Below are 23570 nucleotides of genomic sequence, written 5' to 3'. Positions count from 1 at the left end.
AAAGATCAACAGAAGAAATTCATGACAACCAAACCAACCCTACAAAAAGTACTGAAAGATATTCGAGACAGACATAAAAATGGTCACAGTTCTGAGGAAACAACAGAAACAAATCACCAGGCAGAGCAAGCAATTAAACAGAGGGGAAAAGCAAGGAACTAACAACAGGAAAATAACATGACAAAAATAAGCCAATACATATCAGTTATAACCGTGAATTTAAATGGCCTCAACTCACAAATAAAAAGAAATAGACAAGCAGAATGGATCAAGAAACAAGACCCCCAAATATGCTGTATTACAAGAAACACATTAAACTCGAAAAGGAAGTCAGAATGGAAAACAATATTCCCTGCAACCAGAAAGCTGAAAAAAGCAGGGGTAGCTGTTCTGTTTGCAGACAATATGAAATTCAAACCAAGAATGATCAAAAAGATAAAGAAAGTCACGTCATTCTTGTTAGGGGAAAAGTTCCAGAGGAAGAGATAACATTCATAAATATATATGCACCAAATAGGGCAGCACCCAACTATATAAGACAATTGTTAATAGACATGAAAAATAAAATAAGCAATAACAATACTCAGTGTCACAAAGAGATCATCTAAAAAAATTCAGCACAGAAATATCAGAGCTGAATCAAGACTTTGAACAAATAGACTTAGTAGATGTTTATGAAGTGTTCCAACAACATTAGAATACACAGTTTTTTTCTCATTGCAACATGGGATATCCTTTAAAAGAGACCATACACTAGGCCACAGATGCTTAAGTGAGTGCAAAGGAATTGAAATTATCCCATGCATTTTATCTGACCATAAGGCTATTAAATTGGGAATTAATGGCAAAAAACTGCTAAAACTCCATAAAAACATGGAAATTAAACAATGCTCTCCTGAACAACCAATGGGTCAAAGATGGAATTAAAGAAAAATATTAATATCTGAAATTAAAATGTAGATAAAACATACTGGAATCTGTGGGATGTAATGAAAACAGTCCTAAGAAGGAAATTTATAGGGATGAATTCTCACATCAGGAAAACAGCATGGGCACAAATAAACAACTTAATGTTGTACCTCAAGCTTCTAGAAAAATAAGAGTAACTCAAGCCTAAAGCCCATACAAGGGAGGATATTATAAGTATCAGAGCAGAAATTAATGTAATTGAGATTAAGAAAACAGTACAGAGAATTAATAAATCAAATATTTGGTTGTTTGAAAAAATAAAAATTTGATAAACCCTTAGTCAAACTTATTTTAAAAAATAAAGAAAAGACTCAAATTTTGGCACTGAGGAATGAATAACAATGAAATCACCTCAGATCCAATAAAAAATACAGAAGACCATCACTACCTACATTGAAAATATTTATTCTCATTGTATGTAAGACACAGATAAATAGACAGATTCCTGCATATGCGTAAACTTCCAAAGCTGAATATAGAAGATACAAAATTTCTGAATAACTCAGTATCAGTTAAATATATTTAAAAATATCATTAAAAGCTTACCAGTAAAGAATTCTGCACAAAATTTAGAGAAGATTTAGTGCCAAGATTTAGTGTCTCAAACCCTTTAATGAAATTGAAAGGGAAACAGTACTACCTAAACCCATTCCTGGAGGAAACTATATTTTGATAATAAAATTAATGAAACTCTCATCCACAATGGAGAACTACAGGCGAATCTCTCTAATGAACTATGGAAAAAATCCTCAAGAAAATACTAGCAAACAAAATGCAGCAAACCATGAAGAAGATTATACAGCGTGATTAAGTGACATTTATCCCAGGAATGCATAGATTAAACACACACAAATCAATATATCTAATGCCCGATATCAACATAGATAAAGACAAAAATCACATGATCATCTCAAGACATGAAGTAAAAGTTTTGGAAAAAATCCAACACTTTTTCATGGTAAAAAAAAATAAATCTATATAAATTTGGAATAGGTTGTCTTTACCTCCATCTGATCAAAACCATCTATGAAAAATCAACAGCCAACATCATACTGAATGAACAAAAACTGAAAAATTTCACTCTAAAATGAAGAACAAAACAAGGATGTCTACCATAAAAACTCCCATCCATTATATTTCTGGAAACATTAGCCAGAGCAACTAGACAAGAGACAGAAATATAAGGAATAAGGATAGGAAAGAAGGAAGTTAAGTTATAATTATTTGCAGATTACATGATCTATATATTGAAAATTAGAATACTCAAAATGGATATTGAAGAGGATATCAGAAAATGGAAAGATATCACTTACTCTTAGTTAGGAAAAACCAACATACTGAAAGTAGCCATACTAACAAAATTGTTACACAGATTAAACAAAATACCAATCAAATACCATTAGCATACCTCACAGGTCTACAGAAAACATTCCTAAAATTCATTTGGAATCAGCAGAGATCTAGACTGGCCAAAACAATTCTAGGCAGCAAAAGCAGAAGACATCAAAAATCCTGACTTGAAATAATACATCAAAGGTACTGGAAACAAAACAGATCTGAGAATAAGTGGAAGAGATTAGAAGATGCAGACACACTCAGCCACCTTATTTTTGGAAAAGGAGCCAAAAATGTTCACTGGAAGAAAGATAACCTCTTTTATAAATTGTGCTGGAAAAAACTTGCTCTCTATATGCTGAAGACTAAAACTAGACCTATGTCTATCACCATGCACTAAAGTAAAGTTAAAATGGTTCGAAGATCTAAAAACTAAAATAGAATTACAAAATGTACTATAAGAGAATATAAAGCCAATAAAGAAAAGGGTATCTGAGATGAATATACTTCTCAGATGGATAAATAATTGACTAGTAAATATATTAAACAATGTTGAACAACATTGGTTATTCGAGAGTTGCAAATTAAAACAACACTGAGATTTCAAATCACTCCAGAAAGAATTGCTGTCATCAGGAAATCAACCAATAACAACTGTTGGTAAGGATGTGGGGAGAAAAGAACCCTTCTCTACTTTTGATGAGAGTACAGACTGTTGCAACCACTAAGGAAATCAGTATGGATGTTCCTCAGAAATTTAGAATTAGAGGTCTCATTTGACCCAGCTGTTCCTCTTCTGGGATTCTTCTGAGAAGGATTAAAAACATTGCACCACAATGATATATGTACACCCATGTTCATAATAGCACAACTTGCAATAGCTAAATCTAGGAAACAACCCAATTGCCTCTGAAATGAGTAATGGATAAAAAAGATATATTTTTGTATAATGGAATGCAACTCAACCATAAATAATGATAGATTTGAGACTTTTATAGGTAAATGGATGCAACTTGAGACCATACTCATAACTGAAATAAATCAGACTCACATGTGTAAACATCATATTGTCTCTCTGCTGTGAAAAATTGAAAACGTAAGAGGAAATAAGTCCTAAAATGTACAGTAGATATTGTGAAATGAGAAGAAATTATCTATAAGGAAAAAAGAAACTAGGATGAGGAAAAAAAAGGGAGAAAGGGAAAAGGGAGAAAAAAATGCAAGTCAACTATACTATTTGTGTCTCTTAGTTCATAGTAAAGAAAGTTTTGTGCTAATATCAACTGGAGAATTTTTATGCCCTTATATTTAATCTGAATAACTACTTTTAAGATAAAAATATGCAATGTATTATCTACTGTTTTTCTCTTATCATCTTGTTTTGAAATTTTGATCTACCCTTTTTCCATAATAAAAATCATGTTATAGTGCTGGGCCTTGGGTCTTTTGTATTTTAAATACTTTACTTTTTTTGTCTTTTTCTTTTTTATGGGTACTGGGAATCGAATTCATGACTGCCTCCTTACAAGGCAGGCGCTTATGCCGCTAAGCTACCTTCCAGCCCCTATTTTAACTACTTTACAAAATAAATTGTTTTGGTATTGGAAACACACACCTTGGCTTATCTAGTTCTATACAACAAATAACTTTAAAACACAGTTGGTTGAGAAAAATGTTTATAATTTCACCATGGTCCTGTGGATAAAGAATATAGGAAGTGCTCCAACAATATATTTCTCTGCTTTCAATGATACACGTGAGATTATACCTTGGAGTACTTTCAGCTGGAAGCTCACCTCTAAGATATCATTTCACAATGTGAGGTCATTCTTTAAAGTCTTTTGGTATTCTGTCCTAGATCCATTGCTACATGGGTCTGGGCTCCAAAGGAAAGAAATTGAATGCTGTCAGTTCTCTTACAGATTAAACTCAAAACCAATCCCTAATGTGGCTAATTCTGCCACATTATATTAGTCAACACAATTCACATGATCAGATCATATTCATGAAAATGAAGCACAGACTTATGTCTTGGTGAAAAGACTGTTAAGGAAGTTTTAGACAGGATGGAATAAGATTGGTCACTGGACACTAAAAAGCAACAAATTCTGGCACCCTGTTGCACAGTAGGGTGAATATGCGCGCGCGCACACACACACACACACACACACACACTCACAGATACATACACAAATTGGTGACTTATTTCACAAGTGCTTTTGTTTGAAAGCAATTTGATTCACAAACAGAAGTATTTGACAAAGTTACAATTTTTGTTTGAAGTCTCTATATGGGATGGCAAACATGGACAAACATGACCAAGGCACTGTGGGTATCTTTCCCAACAAACACAAATGAAGTTATCTTTTCCAAAATTATCTAACAAATTAAGTATGTGAACCAAATTATCCACCTTGAATTGATGTATTCTAGTTGAAAAAATGCACAATGTACAAAATTTATTTACTCATCATGTGGCACTTCATATATATGCATAATTCTATGTCTCTGTATAACAGTTCAAATTGCTTTAAATTGAAATAGAAATGAAAAAGGATATGTGACACCTTTAATCATCACACATATTAAATAATGGGGTATAAAGAATTGAGTTAAAAAAAATAAAAGAAGATCCGGGGATTTAGCTCAGTAGGATAAGCCCCTGCCTGGCAAGCACGAGGTCGTGAGTTTGATCCCCAGTATCAGAGAGAGAAAAAAAAAAAGAATTCAGTTACTGAATATATTTTGCACTTTGATACCCATGTTACCATTTAGTTAGCTTTGTAAAATTTTCTGAAGGTTGGAAAATTATATATATATATATATATATATATATATATATACTATGTCCAATAAATAACTTCAGAGGTGATTGGTGCTTAATTTACATATTTCAACATATGTAAAAGATTTAAATGTGGTTTAAGTTATAAATATTTACTTTTACAAAATTGTGGGTTTTATAATATTAAATTGATTTACTAGAAGTATTAATAGACTTCTTTCAAATTTTCAGTTTACATAAAGTTCTAATGGATCTTCAGAATCAAAAACTAAAAGAGTTAAATGATTGGCTAACAAAAACTGAAGAGAGAACAAAGAAAATGGAGGAAGAACCCCTTGGACCTGACCTTGAAGACCTAAAACGCCAAGTACAACAACATAAGGTTAGTGTATTTATCTTGTGTGCTATTCTAGAAACTCATTGTGTGTATCTAAATTAAATGAATAGATAAACTCAGTCATCTGTGGTTTACATGAAAAAAAAAACTTTAATGCTTGAAATCAGCAAGAGTTAAAATAATTAGTACATTTTAAACTTTTGTTGCTGTGCTTTGAATCTCCCATCTAAAATTTTTTGTTACCAACATGATAGCAGTACGAGGTGGGGAATTTAAGAGCTATTTAATTCAGGAGGTCTCCTCCAATAAAGGAAGTTAGGACTCTTCTAGACTTCAGGGCATCACTGGCTATCTTTTTTACTCTTCCATATGAGAAGAACTGGATAAGAAGATTCTCATGTACTAGCATCTTGATTTTAGACTTCCCAACTCAAGGAAATAAATTTGTTCTTTATAAATTGCCTGTCATCGAATGTGGTTTTTATAGCAGCAGAAAACAAACTAAGATGCTTTTCAGGTACATTTAACTAGGCTTTTTGTGCTTTAAAAAATCAAACTTGGGGCTGGGGACAGCTCAGTGGCATGGCACCTAACTGGCAAGCACGAAATCATGAGTTCAACATGCCCCCCCCCCAAAAAAAAAAAAACCCAAATCAAACTTATTCCTGAGAGAAGAATACAGAATATGGGAGTTAGTAAAAGTTTGGTTCCTTAAGAGAGAGTTTCTTTAGGGATTCACTACAATTTAAAACTTAACAATTATTGTTACTCTCCTATTAGCCTGATTGGATACTCTGTTGTATATTATTTCAATTTTTCTTCATTTTCTCTTTCAATTAAAAAATATATTATGACTAAGATATTTTACTTTTGCCTTTGATTCAGATATTTAGATCATGCCATTTGATTTTTACAAATTGAGCATGTGTAACATTACTTTCCTACACAATATATCATTTAATTTTAATATTTCTATCTTATTTTAAATTTATTTATAAATTTACAGTTATGTTCTATGGCTGTAAGAAAACATTTTTTTTACCACTGTGACTGAAATTTCTGTAAGAATATTCCTGAACCAAGCTTGAGTAAATTTCATCCTAATAAACCCTATAGAACATTAAAACTAGCTTTAAGTATTATGGTTGCAATGGGGTTTTGCCCAGACCACAGGGACGTACATAGAAAAAAAAATCTTTGCAATCTTCACAGTGTTTAGCAAATAAACATGCAGAAAGCTGAGTTAAGTTTGAATTTGAGGAAAAATATTTTTACAATGTAATTACCAAATTATTCATAGTTTATTGGATATTCACATATCTCTGGATATGCTTTATTTTATGTGGTATTTATCAGGATCAGTATTTGTCAAATTTATGGCTTTGAAAGGGAATATCTGTCCCTCAACTCATACTTCCCAAATCTGAATTTTGCTCAACTTTATTCTCTTTTTATACCAATTTGTTAGATCTAATTTTATGTCTTCCACACAGATAAAAAGTACTTTTCTATGATTCAGAATTTTTATAGTCTTATTTAATAAGTTTTGCATTTTACTTGCCAACAGAGCTCGTCATTGCTATTAGACTCTGAAGGCAGTCCATGGGCAGTTTAAGATCAAGCATTTAAGGAAAGTTATAACTATGTTAACTCCACACAGCACATCATTAGGGATAAAAACAGCAAGATTGTAATTATCACTTGGACGTTGGGACTAAGTAATATTTATACACTCATAGGTTCTAGCTGAACATTTGATGGAAAGTTAGATCTGGTGCTAGGTATCTACTTGTACTACTTTCCCTGTGGAGATTGTACTCTTCTCTCATGGATCTTTTTACCTCCCACTTCCCTTTACCTATATTGAAAGTTGGATATGGTGAAGTTTTGTATTCATCAGGGATTCATTCTGAGGGCTTCAGTTGGCTGCAGGAACATCCCAGTCCATTTAGGATGCATAGGAAGTTGAAGCAGTGCTGTCAGAGGTGGTTTTAACCAAGCGTGGAAATTGATGTATTATTCCCACAGAATTCTTGTCCCATGGCAAGACCATTCCAAGGTATTTTCCCACAGTCTATTAGAGATTCTCCAGAAATATCAAGCTGAAAATGTCCAAGGAGTAGCTTGCTTCACACTTACAGAGACTTTCATAATGCATCGTGAGACTGTCACCCAAATAAACTGTTTGCTCCCATATCTCTTCCTTACAACATGTTTTAGGAAAACTCTAATATTGTATCAGACACATTTCTTGAGTTCTAACTGTAGAACTAATCATATTTGTGCTTTTATAGAAACCACCGAATCTCTCAGGTTCTCCATATATTCTCTTTGGATACAAAATTGTTCAGCCAATTGGCTTCTGATATTCCTTCCAGTAAGTTTTTATGTGTCCAGTACTTTAGGAATAAGAAGTATTTCAAAAAAGCACAAGAGTAAACCCGTGACAATGACTATCACAAGGCAGGGTGCTGGTGCTGGATGCCTGGTGTGTAAATAGGAAAGCAAAAGGAAAGGCTTTAAATGAAAGGCAGAAGAATATTTAGGTATCTGTAAGTGTGGATAACAAAAGCAGCTAAGAGGAAAGGCGTTAGCCTGGCACTCTGCATAGGCTATTCAGGTTAGACAAACTTTCCGGGATCTTAACATACTGAAGTGCTTTGCATTTTTCTCTGGAAGATATAAAGTGAATGGGATGGAAAATATTTGACTAATATTGTCATAAAATTTGAATAAATTGTCCATTACTTAAAAATATGCCATTTCTGAGTATGCAATTGCTTCCAGGAAAATAATTTGAAACTGAAAAACCAAAACATTATATGCAAGTTGATTATGTAATATTTTATATCCAGAACTTATTCATGTGAAATGTATAACAAGAGCAGAGGAATTGTTCTGCCTGCTCACAGTGAGAATGCATTCTAACTTTACCTGTTTAAACTTATTTTAGGACAGATTAGCTTTTAAAAAATTAAAACAAGGGATAGACAATTATTCAACAGAAAGTATGGTGATTTGTAATGTCCTTTCTTACTTGAAAGTAATTTCCTTGAGAAGAAATTTTTTAACATACAATTTTAAAAGGAGTACCTAATTACCAGATTTGAACTTTAAATACTATATACATCTAGAAAAATAGCATCATTGCCCATAAATATGTACAGCTAAGTGTTAATTGCAAATAAAAATAAATAGAATTAATTTAAATGTGACACATATATTTTCTTAACAGTATACTTAAAATATTTTTGTCACTCCGGCCATCTTTCATCTTATGAAAGGAGAAAAATAGTTTCTCAAAGTAACTAAGTTTTAATTAAGGCCCCTAAAATGATAAATCAAGAGAAATGACAAAATTTCTCCTCACAGCAGAGTACATCAGTTACTTTGTAGCATCCAAAAAACTAGCTTTTCACTGTTGCATTACCCATTTCTAACCTAGTACCATCTTTAGATTATTAACTTGTTTAAACCTAAAATTCTTAAATATCTCCATTGTCTTTTCTTCTAAGATGATCACAAATGACAAAAAGAAAAGTACATATTTGGATGGGAGAACTTGATTTAAATTCTGCTCAGATGAGAGGGCCTGTGCTCTCATTGTCAAATGAAGAGTGAGATAAAAATGTGTGCAAATTCGCAAGTACACCTTGAGTATTCCAGATAAGCTTCTGTTCATTCTGTGACACGGTCGTGTCCTATCTTCACTTCAACAGCATTTTATTATGAGGCAGATTAGAAATCCAACCACTGTGAGATGTCATGAAGACACTTTCACTAAACCTGCCAAATACTAAGTAAAGAAATTGATTGTATATTGGTGGTACCATTATTAAATCTAAACAAGCCATTAACTCTTTGTGACTCAAAAATTCAATTGTCTAAAAATATTTGAAGGAAACCATTTAGCTTTCATAGTTATTGCTTTAGAGACAGAATGTAGAAGTTTGGTTTATGGCTGTGACACCCAAGAGTGATTCTCTCTGGGGGAATGCACACATTAAACTTCTTGCTCTCTTTTTAAGAATTATGTCAGAAATAATTGTGGCTGTTCATTTCTATCTTAAGAGATGGACTCTTAGTGATGTTGCTGAGGGTTTTCTCAATGGAAACAATATTAAGGAGTAAAAGCATGCTCTGGAATTGAGCTTTAATTAATGAGAATGCAGTTTGCTAGTTTGGAGGGTATTTTCATCAAAAGGGAAATAGTATGGCATATTTGGACTCATGGTCCTCAGGCTGGGATCAGTTGTATACTTTGGATTACTAGCTACGTTTCCAATTCTTTTGAAAAATGTAGGTTTTGTCATAGATACATTGTCTCCATGACTGCATCAACAAATTCATTTCCATAAGAGTTATTACAATTGGTAGGTGTAAGTGTAAGCACTACCCTGTTCAAATTTCAGTGAATAATCTGTATTAAATGCTGAATAATATAAATAAAATAACCTCTTAGAAGCTCATTCATTTGTCCTTTCTATGAAACTTAGTTAATCTCAAATATTTATCTTTCCAAGACTGTGAAATTTCCTCATCTGGTGACCTTTAAAGTGATCTAGATGTTCCTGTAACAAGAATAGGTATAATCTTGCCAAAAATCTGACATTCCATTGCATTTACTTCAATATCACTGGAAAAAAAAAAAAACACTCCTAAAGCACATGGATGCTCTAAAAAATATAGAGGGCAAAGATATGCGAAGTTTGCCTAGAAGCTTACATTCAGTACCTTATGTAAAAAAATAGAAAAAAGTGACCATTACAGCATACGGAAGTTTTTTTGTTTGTTTGTTTGTTTGTTTGTTTTTGTTTTTGTTTTTTTTTAATGACAATTTAGTTTAGCAGATAAAATGAGGTGGGAAATGTGACCTGTATTATTTTCCTTGCTTACATATTGCAATTATACTATACTAGCAGTATAATGATAGAGGGCTAAAATCTGGTCATGGGTAGTCTTGTACACAAGACTCAGGCATTTTCAGTTGTTCTATGGGCCACAGAAAGCTATCTTTGTAGTTAAAGAGAGAAAATTTTAATTCCTTTTTTTAATACTAAAGACTGAAGTTAGGTCATTGGCCCTTTTTATTTATTTCTATTTTAAGAAGGACCTTATTATGTCACTAAGTTGACTGACCGGGGCTCAAATTTGGGATTTTCCTGCCTTGAACTCCTGGAGTGCTGAGATTATGGGTGTGTGACATCACATTTGGCTATGAAAAATAATTTTTAGCAAGATAAATAAATGTAAAATGCTAGAAAAAAAAAAAAAAAACCAGAAAATCTGGAGATCAGAAGCCATGTTAGGATATTGCAGAAAGTAAACAATATAGAAACTGCATGAAGGCATGTCAGTGAAAATTTTGAACCAGTGTAGTGAGCATTTTGGAGCTGAACAATTGAGCCAACAGACATAGATATAGAAAATGAACAAGAGACTTGAAATAATAGGTTGTGAATCTGGGCACATGGGAGCCAAGCATTGGAATTAAGAAAATTGGCATTAGAAATATAAATACAATATTTGGGAGAAAGATGAATGATTCAGATGAAACCGAAGAATGCCACAGATTCAAATAGCACCTTTCACTTTGAGAAAGTTTTTGCCTATTATCAGTAAGATTACATTGACATGGTGTTAATTACTGATGTGGAGTCTATGTATTTTGCGCTCAAAACTGTTCAATGAAATTTGAACACATATGGAGGTAAATATACCACTATACTCAATAAAAACCCAATTCCATACTATAACCACAGAAACAGACTTTACTTATGTTTCTCCAATGCCCAGCAGAACACTTAGCAAACAATTGCTCTCGGATTTTTAGAACAGATGTTGAAATAGCTCTCACTAATTCTACTTAGTTTTGGCAATTTTTTTTCTGACAACAACGTGAATATTTGATAATATTTGATAATACTAAAAAGAGTTGTATGTAGGGAGCAAGAAAACAATTTAAGTGTAAACCAAGAACATCCTTAAAATTGTTTACATGGAGTAAATATTTCTGCTACCCTCTATCTTTGACTTTCCTTTTGAAATTTCCATTTGTGTATTTCATTCTCTTATTCAGATATCTTAACACTTTTAAATTACTGATTATGAAATTGTGTGTTAATAATACTATCTCGACATAAACTTTATTAAAAAAGAGAGTATCATATTGGTATATTATATATAGGTGTACATGTATGTATACCTATATATAATGTACTCTTATATGTAACTCTTAAACATTTTAAAAATCTTGAGAAGTCATTTAGTTTTCCCATCAACATTCTATCAACAGAAGATAACAAGCATGAATTTTCATGTTAGATGATACCAATATCTATTAAAATATAAATTAAAATCTGTACTCAGATTTTATTTCAGATGTTATTTTAATGATCCAAGTGTTTCTAACAGATCGCTAGTTAATTAGAAATTAATGTTTATTGATTTAATAGCATTATTCAGAATAGCAGATTTGAAAGTTATTAATGCATCTGTTAAATTGATACCTGCCCAGGACTCCCTTGTCTTGGATACATTGTTCATTTTTTTATATTTAATAGCTTTTATAATGCTTTTCTTTCATAGTATCCATACTTTAGATTTGAATTTGACAAAGGGAAATGAAAGTGCTTATATATTGCTCAATTTTTAGGTAGCCTCACATAGAGTGTGTCTACTTCTGAACTATACAAATAACTAATAATGTAAATGAATTACTTAACTCTGTAAAATATTTGAGATTACATTTTAGGAGAAACTCTTTGCAAGACAGCTATACTAGATATGATAACATAAATCTGAAGGCATTTATTTTTCTTGAAAAAGAGAATGAAATACTTGAGCATAAATCCATTTCAGGTTAACAATAAGGCCAAACATGGCATCATGTCTCTGTTAAATACTATAAAATAGTTCCCTTTTGAATATTACCTATGTTTGAAGTTTAGGTTGTGAAAAAAAATATTTCTGATAGCCATCCAGTAACTCTATTATTCATTGAAACTAATGATTATATATATTGTGTAGCTTGTATATTGTTAGCAGTTAAATATCTAGGTGCTATCTACTAAGAAAAATGAACCTAGTAAGAATTTTATATGGTAGTTCATGTTTAAACAGTCTGAAAATATTTCATATTGAGAAGATATACTTGGCAGGGTGTGATGCTGTATTTCTATAATTCTGGAACTTAGGAAGCAGAGGCAGGAGGATCCCTGTGAGTGTCAGGCCACTCTGGACTACATAGTGAGTTCCACACCCCCATGAGTAACACAGCAAGATCTTGCCCCGCCAAAAGCAAACATAAAAATAAATAAAATAGTAATAATAAAGTAAGTAAAAACAATAATAGCATATATATTACTAAGGAAGGTAAAATTAAATACTGACAGAAGGATTCTTTCCATGAACCGGAGTATAAGAATGAACTGGTAAGGAGGTGATAACGGAGAAGAAGATAAGCAGGTTTTTAATACTTAACCCAACTAAACATGGTGCTAGCTGATTCTAATATATGTAGTATCTCATTTAACTCCAGCATTAAATACGTCTTGGAGGCATTTTACAGATAAATAAATGTACTCTAAGAGGCTAAGAACTTGTCCAAAGTAACTTCAGCATCAGTTCTGTAGGGTTTAATTTGCTATTGTTGTTATTTTTCTGATGTTTTGAAGCTCTTTTTATTATGCTGTCCACACTGGTCTCAAATTCATGATCTCAGTGACCATCCACGTCAGTTTGCTATATAGCTGAGACTAAAGATAGGCATCACAACACCTAGATAGATTTTGACTTAACCTTGACCTACCTGCCTTTAACCCTGATTATTAGTCTCTGTTTTGAAGTTTCAGTGAGGCTTGACTCCAGGTGAGATCCTAGAGGAAGTGTGTGCAGAAAAGTAGAAAAGAGATTTGGAGTTATTGTGGTGCTTGGTTTCTCTTCTCGGAAATTTCTGTGTGGAAGAATCAGATACTGAGTGCATACACATGTACAAACTTGGAATGAGGAGTGGTAGACAATAGCAGGCTGCTTATAGTTTTGCATTAAATGCTGAGAATCAAAATGCTTAAGGAGTGACGTGTTCACATCCATTCTACAGCTCTTTTGTTCAATGGGATAAAAAGAAATAGCAAGGACTTAGAGAAGAAAATGAGGCTACGATATGTGTATCAATACTGCCTGAACTGGGGAATTATCACTGGAACTGAACCTCTGATATCTGTATCCTATTAGCCAACCAATGTGCTGAATGCTCTGCCTAAAACCCTCAGAACCAGATTTCTCTCTAAATAATTGGTTCTTTAACAGTAATTGTTGTTAGTCTGAATGCATTTTATATTTACTTATTAGACTTTCTTTGGGTTCCCATAACCTGATTTCAGTTATAGCTATACACACAATGCATGTATGCATGTATTCATAGATAACATAGGTTGGAAAGAAACTAGGAACACTGAAGGGTAAGACTTAGTGAGTAAGGTTTTGCAGAAACAAACATTCCTTTCTAATAAAAGCAATGAATTCTGATGTGGAAACTAATACAACTATAATTATTTTTAAGTAAGTGGATATCAAAATGAAAGCACTTCTAGGAGAACCTGTTGGGAAAGGTTATTTAAAATATTCAGCAAATTTACAATTTATATGCCTTAAATAGATCCTCATGGGAGCTAGAAAAAACTGTGACTAACCACGTTTAGCAAAGTGCATATTTGACTGAAAATAAAATTGGAAGTCATTTCCAGATCATTTCATTAAGGGCAGCAGGGGTTACAGTGCTTGATCCAGTGTGGAGATGAGAGAAAAAAGGGGGGGGGTGAAGTGTAGGGAAAAAGGAAGACGACTAGGGAAATTTTCCTGGCTCACAATAATTTCATAAGAAATTTTAACACTTTCTGATTTGGATTATAAACTTCATATACAAATCAATTCATGTCCAGATATATTGCATTGGCTAGTCTATCATTAATAGCTTGAGAATTTTTTTTATTCCTGAGATAGGTTTTTTAAGTACTTTCCTAGATGACAGACTAACTTCTCTCCTTAGAAACTCTTATGATTTCAAAAGAGCCTTTGCAAATTTTTGTTTGATAGAATAGTTTTTCTTATAAACCTTTCCTTTGTGTATGTTTATCGAGGTAGGCTAAAACACTGCATGCTACTTAAACTTGATTGTAGTAATTAGGCTTCTTTCTAATTATACACACTTTGAAGTATTTTTGGAGACCGTAGATAGTCTGACAATCCATGCAGAAGAAATGTTCTGTGTTTCTGTATGTGGGTATTTAGTTCCTAAGCCCTGAAAGTGTTGACACTTTCTAGTTCAGTTTTCCTTGATGCAGGAAGAGGAGTAAAATAAACTGCAATTCACAAAGTTAACCACTGCTCTCTCCCAGCCCAAATAACTGAATCTGTAGTCTGGGCAAAGGAAACATTGTATACGTTTCCACCAGTGCATAGCAAAGACCCACTTGGTCATGTTTTCTATTGTCCTACCTGTCTAGTACTTGCTGTGCTTCACCTCTGAACTCAAAATCTCAAATTACCTAGCCTTACATACTTTTTTTTTTTCTGAGTATAATTACACATGTGTGGTAAGAAAAAGTAAATAACATTTTTCTGGAGAACATCCCGAGTGACTTTCTCTGGTGATCATTTGAAGCTGCCTTGTAAAAACCAACTTGTACTGGGTGAGAGTAAGAAAAATTCAGTATTTCTGGCGGCATTTGAAGGAAGTAGAAAAAGTCTTATTTAAGTCATAAAATTGGAATCATGCACTAAGGGAGTAACAAATTTGGTCAGGAACTTTAGAGAATTATTTGAAGAAAAAGAATTCACAAAGGTATAACAAAATTGGAGTTTGTTAAATCTAAGCATTTTTAATGTTAAATTTCACTGTTGCCCTTTTATCTTGTCATAAAGAAGAAGACTGTTATTTGACATTAGAGAACAAACATCGCTGACATTTGTATCTATCTAATAATGGTATAGAAATTTAATTAGGAACATGACAGATTTTTCAATATCTGATAACTGTTATGAAAGCATTGCTTCATAGAATTAATGGGAAGAAATTATAAGGAAGTTGCTAGTATGAGTATTTACATGTATTTATAAATTGTAAGCTTTCAATGAAGGAAAACATTTTTAACAAATATGTATTATAGCATTTTGGTTAGAATTAATTACCTTCAGATAGACAAAATTTGAATACTTCTCTGGGGATACATCTATATTTGGAAATAATTTAGCTCGTATCTCAGGCATAATTAGCAAATAACAGTAAATCTCCATTGTATAAAAACCTATCTGTGAGAAATTGAAATCCAGAAGTCAATATTAAACTAAAATTTTAATTAAAAATGGCCAACAGAAGTTTAGAGGATTTAAAAGAAATTAGTAGTCTTGAGAATCTATGATCTCAAATAGATAAGACAGACATTCTTCATCCTAATGAAAAAGACACCCAGGTAGATGGATTTAACTTTTTAATACACATTTTTATGTTTCATAGTTTGATTACTTTTAAGATTTATCTTTCAATAAACAGACCCTGGACATTGAACATCTTTTAATTGTTTTTTCTGTTAATGATATCTGAAAGATTAGCTAATGCTCTGATGTTCACTAGCACATATTTTTAGAGTTAAATTCGGAAAAGAAATTTTGCAGTAGTTGCAATCCTGCAGTTATTGAATATATACAGGAAAGATCTGTTAAATGTTTTATAAATTAATCCATAATTAGCAGACAAAGAAGAGATAGAATTTTAAAAAGCCATGTAGGAGAATAGGTACTGAAGTATCACTAATTCCAATATGGTGTGTACTAATGTACCCCAGTTCTTCAGAAAAACCGAATCACTATAGAGAACACTTTCCATCTTTCTCAAAATCTCTTTCCTCACTATAAGTGTAATGGTTCTTGTGCTTGATTTTAAAATGATCAAACTCACCACTAGCTTTAGTGACATTGTGTGTTGGAACTTCTGCAAAGCCCAAATGTAGACATTTGATTAATATGGCAGAAATACGATTTCAGATTCTATGACAATTAGATTCACAAAACAAAATGAGACAAATAAGTACCAGCACAATAAATAAGACACTTGATTACATATATTTTAGAAAGGCTCAATCTGAGTTGGAAATATGCATTTCATGAATCAAATAAGATATCATGTTCCTTTACTAAATATATTGAAAATAATTTACATGTAAAAATGTGATTAGAATGGCATTTCTCAGTAGATTTAATATTTTTCATTACATATATATATTCAATATTGTGTGGTAGGAATTAAGATTTGACTAAATTGAAGAAATAACTGATAATACAGCGGTCACTAAGTTATTATTTTAATCATTCTTGAAATTTCCAGCCGACAAACTTAAAATATTCTCAGTCCTTGCTTATGTAACTCAGAAAACACAGACTTCACAAGACTGTCAAGGACAACTCTGAATGGTAATGTTTCCATTTTCAACCTCATGGCAGAAAGTTATTAACCAATGTAAGCTCTAGAATGTCAAAGACATGATAGGCAGCATAGACTCAATACACAAAGTAGATGCATGGTCATTTTATGCTAAATTGCTGTACTTGAAAATGTAGCATAAAAAATGTAGCATAAAAAAGAGGTTTTAAAAAGTAGTTTTCACAGGGTTTTAAAATATTCAGGCTTGAAAAATAAGCCTTATGATTAAAATGCTCATGCATTTAAGATTGTGATATAGCTATATTAATAAATTTCTCCCAAACTTGTAACATTTGAATAACTAAAAACATAGAAGTATACATCATTATTTTGTAAGTAGAGAAAGCAATGTTGCTAGAAAATAAGCCATCAATATCCCATGTGTTCTTTTTCTTACATTGTTACAAAAGTATTGTGGAAGCAAAATCATTTATTAGAAATTTTGAATACCTATCCTAGGAAATCCCAGTTATAGTTGCATTGTAAGGTTTTGGACTTGCGGATCCCAGGATAAACACTTTAGTTCTCCAGCAACTAACCGTTTTTAGTCCTGTTATATTTACTTTGTATTTTCTCTTCAGTGAACTCCTGTTTATCTTTACTGAAAAATTGACACCATGATTTTTTAAGATAATTGCAAGTATCAAGTCATAGTGTTACTTGATTGAAAGAAAGAACGACTTTTTCAGAGGCGTGTTTATAAGTTAGAAAGCTAGGCTCTGAGTTATTTTGGTTCTATTCTAGAATTCAGTTAAGAAAAGGTATTATTCATTTATTTTTTTTGCCAAGGGTGATATACTTGTATTTATACTAAAAACCTTATGGTATTGTAATCTTTGTGTAATCAGAAAGGACCAGATTCATCCATGTATATTATCACCACCTTCTCCCACATGATACCACTAACTTTGTAATTGTTTGACCTTTATTTGCTTAGAATATGTAGAGTGATCAGTTCAGAAAATATCCCTGTCCTCATGGATCTTAGGTTCCAGTAACTAGAAAGAAAATAACAAAGGGCTATAGTGATGCAGGAATGTTTGAGCACTGGCATTGCTAGGATTAAGGAGGTGATACAATTAGAATAACTAAGGAGTGACTTCAGAGGAGAATACTCATCACAAGTCCCCCTGGAAAGATGACACTGAACTTAAGTCTTGAAATATATGCAGAGATTATATAAAGATCTAGAGGGAAAAAAGTCAGGCTAAGGGAAGAATTTGACTCATTCATGGACCAGACAAGGCAAGATATATGAACCATAGTATGAGAGGGCAACAGTAGTATACAGTTAGATTGGTGAAGGAGGTTCATGCTAGATAATGCATGTAAAGGATTTGGATTTTTATATTTAATGTGTCCATTAGTTTTAATACAAAAGCATAATATCTGATTTATACTTGGATTAGAAGACCAGGATAAAACATAAAAAGCAGAACACAGTCTGATGGAAGGCTAATAAGGAGAGGATGGGTGGATAAAACTTAGGGAAAGAAGGCGTAAAGAATAAAGGAGTGGTCAAATAGTCTAGTAATCAAAGTGTCATATGAAATGCTATAAAAATAGTTACTGGGGACTAAGGACTTAGCTAAGTGGCCTGACCACCTGCCTGGCAAGCATAAGGTTGTGAGTTTGATCCCCAGTTTAAAAAAAAAAAAAGGTATTGGATTTAGAAAGGTGAAAGCTGATGTTTAACTACAACAGATTATTCTATGAGAATAAGATGAATAATAGGGTTATTAGTAGCACAGTAAACATTGAAGACCCAAAATTTTTTTGATGAACTAAACATGTAACATAAGAAAGTAGCAGAGATATTGCTATCTCATGATAATCTATTTTATTTCTGTGATATTAAAGAACTTCCATAAAGTTAGAAAAGATTGAAAATAGATGGAAGTATGGGTCATTTTAGAAAAAAAAAGTCATTGAAAAACAAAGATGTTGTGGGATAAGTAGAAAAATATCCTTTTCACTTGCCAATGCAAAGTTTCTCTTTATACCTTCCAGTTTAATTGGCAACAGAAAATACAAACTACGCTGAGTGCTATAGCAGCATATTTGCTTACAATTTTTGTAGTTTAACGAGAAATTATCCTGTACACAGCAGAAATACTGTACACACATCCGGGGAGAAATGATTTAAATGTAAAGATTGGACTGTTAACTTGATTTTTGAAAAAATTTATCTTTCAGGTGCTTCAAGAAGATCTAGAACAGGAGCAAGTGAGGGTCAATTCTCTCACTCACATGGTGGTAGTAGTTGATGAATCTAGTGGAGATCATGCAACCGCTGCTTTGGAAGAACAACTTAAGGTCAGATCATTTTCTTTAAAGGTCCTTCAAAATACCTAATTGCAGCTTGAAAATATATCAAGATAATTGAAAGTGTGAATCATTACAAATATTTGAATTCATTCTATTTACAAAAATAATTCAAATTATTTCCTCTGCGTGCAGATTTTCCATCCATTAACTTACACTGTTTATTAATGCTGGATTTCTTGCATTTCAGAAATATACCAATGCAGATTCATTTATTTTTATTATAGATGAATTATACATATTAGAGAACTAGTCTAGGGAATACTATGTAATTCCTCTTCAATCCGATGGAGTAATGGAGAACAAAGATTTTTAACAAAGGAAACATATTTGTTTCAATGAAGATATATTGAATATCTTCATTAAATTTATTCATGTATGCCTTCAGTTGTATCAACATGCAAACATAGCAAGATGTTTATGTCATGAAATACAGTTTGAGTAGATGTTTAACTTTGAAGTCTTTTCCCATCCTAAATCACAGTGTATGTGTTTTTGAGAACACAACTAGTACATCTTAATAGAACATTTTGAATATTTTAATGTGTTTCTTCTAAACTGGGTATAATCAAATGATACTATAAAAAAGAGTGCAATAACAACATTAAAGAAAAACACAATCTTTTTTTTTCTGAATTCATAACCATACTATTATATATTCCCACTAGAGATTATTTTTGAAGCATCCATTGTGCCCACCAAATGCCTGTTTTTTTTTTTTTTCTTGGTGATAGACTTTTGGATTAAATTTATTTAAGCTACCAGTCTCCAACAATGTTATCTCAATCTGTATCATTAAATGAAAAAGGGAAAGCTCTTGTATTATGTTGGACATTGCTACAAAAAAGCATTTAATATACAGTAGCAACCTATTTTAATTAATATTCAATGAAATTACCGAGATCTGAAAGGCTTATGTCATCTGTTATATTAATGTCAGCACATATATGATCATTTATATTGCACATACTCATATGGAGACTCCTGATCAGCTAGTGTACTACACTTTAAGGAATTCCATGGTTTTAATATAATAGTAGTATATAAGCACAAGTAGGAAAAAATCTATTACTCAAATTTTCCCAGAATTGTACAGAAAAGATAAAAAAAAAAAAAGACTGTAGAGCAGGGATTGCTTGGAGAGGTAACTGGCTTTAAATTGCAATAGGGTAGAAAATTTTCTCCTAGACTATTTCTAATCAAACCAAGTGGGGAAAGTCCCTGGTTAACACCCAATTTGACATCAACTAACCAAACAGTTACCTTACAGTGTAAATGTTCCTAAGTAACATCTATGGAAATAAAGCATCTTAGAAATAGTCAATAAAACTCAGAAATGCTACTGGATTAGATCTTAAGGTAACTTGGTTGGGATGTGCTGAAACTTTTCTATATTCACTTAGTCATTAACCCACTTGCTTTCATTTTTTTACCTTATTCACTGCCTTTGTTTCTTTAGTCCAATGAGCTGTGCCTGACCTAACTATGCCTAATTCATATATATCAATGTGCATTGCATATCATTGCCTTCCATTGAGTGAGTGTTGGCAACTGCCTCCCAACCTCCCTTTTGAAATTCTCTTTCCCTTCTTGATTCTCTTATTTTGCGTCTACATAGATCTGTACTGACACCTAATTTATAAACACACTAGTGTAGTGTCTAAAAGAAAGAGTTAGAAGAAAATTAAGTAGAGACAAAGCTCTGATTACTTTCTTCCTATCACATAATTTTCATCAGTTCCAAAGAAATCTGTATTTGAATTTCCATATTTATATAACCAACAATTGGAATTGCCCTCAAATACTATGTTCATGTTTGACTTTGAAAGAGAGCTGATTATTTATTAGATTTTTTCCAAGTCACATAATCTTCTCTTACCTAGTTTAGTTTTTAAAAGAAAGAGGCAGTAGATGTACTAGAAAAAATAGGGAAGGTGAAATTACAAATAATTGAAAAACAAACACATTAGAAGAACTCTTTTAATAATGACACAAATACCCAAGGCAAGTCATAAGAATTTCATGTTTGTTTTGGAATCTGTAGGTTGTGTTTCATAATAGGTCCAGAATAGGTTTGGTAGAAGTAATTGGAAAAATTATAAGAAAGATGTGTATGGAATCTATGTCAAAAAAGAACTTATATTGGAGCCTGGTCATCTGTACCTTCTTTTCAAAGATCTGTCAGTGTTAAATACTTCTCCCACACTTTCTCTTTCTGTTTCATAGCTTCCCATCTACAAAAATGCCTTGATCTTTTTTCTTCCAGTCTAATGTAAAGCCACCCAATGGCTCAAAAAGTATAACCCGTTCTTTTTTATAAAGAATTACTAGTATGGGAAACTAGGAGAGTGACTCCTCAATTAAGTATAATTTCCCCGCCTCAGGAAGCACAGAGTTACTTCACCAGTCCTTTGATACTTTTTTGAGACACAGTCTTCCTAAGTTGTCCAAACTGATTTCAATGTTGAGATTCTCTAACTTTAGGCTCCCAAGTAGCTAATATTACAGGTGTTTTTCACTTGGTTTGGTTTGAGAAGCACATTATTACCTCTTAAAACAGCCAAAAATATTTCCTATGGAATCTTAACATCAGTTGATTTAGTTCTATGAACTGTATTATCATGGCATTTCTATTTCTCCAGCTTTAATAATTGTAGAAGTTTCCATAAAATATGTGAAATAAAAAGTCATAATACATGCTTACAAATTTTAAAATATGCACAAATCATAAAAGATAGTCTAAAATTTGCACTCTCTCAGAAGAGAGCTTCTGAGAAAAAGGGATTAATTTAATGCATAGCCAAGAGTTTTGTATTTAACTTTAGAGGTGTCTATGATGTCAAAGTATACAAAGCCTTATTTATAAACATGATATTAGTAAACTATTTTTTGAGAAATATGTTAGATGAATACCTGAGGTTGATAACTTATATATAGTTTTTGGTGCTGGAATGAGCATATCAATTTCTGTGCATCCTACATCCTATTTTTTCATTGCTTAAAGCAAGTACTTGTTATATTCTTACTATGCTCCAAGGAATATTTCAAGGTTTCTAGTAAAACAGTAAAAAAAGAATGTTACTAAGATTCTTGTTGGAATGAATAATTTGGGGCCTGCCACCTTCATGGGACTCTCAGAAAAACAATAACCATGTCACAGTCTACTTGTTTGAAATCAAATGCTAATTTGGTCCTTATCATTCATGATCACCATTGTAAGCATTATACACATAGTTATGCTATCTTTGTACTTTCAATTAGATATAAGTATCACATTTGGCCTATGAAACAATAAGCAAATATTTCTATTGGACATAATATACTTCTTAAGGGATGGAACAAGTTCTGTGACATGAAGTTAATCTGACATAAAGTGAATTTGGAATACATGAAGTGATTATTACGAAAATCATTTAGATAGAAATAGATAGAATATTTTGACAGAAACAGGATAAAAGGTGTATGTATAATTTTTAGAGGCAGATAGAGATAAGAATAGGAGGATACTATGAGTGTGGTATATTCAAGGAACTGAAAGAAGACAAATTTGATTATATTTTTGAAATTCAGAAGTTTTATACCAGGGGTTTGTTTTATAGGCCAACATTTATGAATTATAATTAGCATAAGTATGTTAAACACCACCATAATACACCCAACAAGTATCTGAAGCCCATGGTATATGATAGAGTAGCACCAAAGACTACACTATCAAATGGGGCAGAGGTAGCAACTGTGGCACCTGCCTTCCTGGGCTCATAGTAATCAAGCTTATTTAAATGTGAAATTATGCTCATTGTCCATTCAGTATGACAAAAATATGCATTTCTAGATTCTGTATCATTCTCTAGAAGATCAGGAATGACCTACATGCATGACCTTAATTGAGATATAAGGATTCAATAGAAGTAAACTGGGAAACACCAGAGAGTTGGGAATATTCTGATCTTAACAGCATTTCCTCAACAAATATGTATTAAATAACATCTAAGTGCTAGCTATAACTACAGGCTTAAGGTTGTGGACAAAATACCATTCTTATATGGAGCTCATAATCCAAGTAATTATAATAAACAAATATTATGTGCATTTGCTACTTTTTTGTCACTGGAATAAAATACACTCACAAGTCGGAGAAGGTTATTTGCCTCCCAGTTTCCAGTCAGCTCAGTTAATAGTTGACTGACTCTGAGGTGAAAATGACATGGTGGAAGGGCATAGCAGAGAAATATTTCTCAATCCATGGTAGCAAGGAAGCAGAGAGAGATAGGAGCAGTTATAAAGGATGATATATCATCCAGGCACATCCCAAGTGACACAGTTCTTCCAACCAGTTCCCA

General features: G+C 32.4%; 1 protein-coding gene across 15 annotated transcripts in view; it reads left to right on the top strand.

Moving 5' to 3' along the window:
- The window catches only part of Dmd (dystrophin), a 2110831-nt gene that overhangs the window by 666442 nt on the left and 1420819 nt on the right, over positions 1-23570 (top strand). For all 15 annotated transcript variants that reach the window (XM_063242792.1, XM_063242803.1, XM_063242804.1 and 12 more), the window contains 2 exons: positions 5321-5471; positions 19102-19221. In XM_063242792.1, coding sequence (XP_063098862.1) covers positions 5321-5471; positions 19102-19221 — 271 coding nt within the window. The remainder of the gene's footprint in view (positions 1-5320; positions 5472-19101; positions 19222-23570) is intronic.

Source organism: Cavia porcellus, unplaced genomic scaffold (assembly GCF_034190915.1).
Source record: "Cavia porcellus strain 051 isolate PalLab524CR breed Dunkin Hartley unplaced genomic scaffold, mCavPor4.1 scaffold_33, whole genome shotgun sequence".
Classification (NCBI taxonomy): domain Eukaryota; kingdom Metazoa; phylum Chordata; class Mammalia; order Rodentia; family Caviidae; genus Cavia; species Cavia porcellus.
This window is presented reverse-complemented; position numbering and strand designations above follow the sequence as displayed.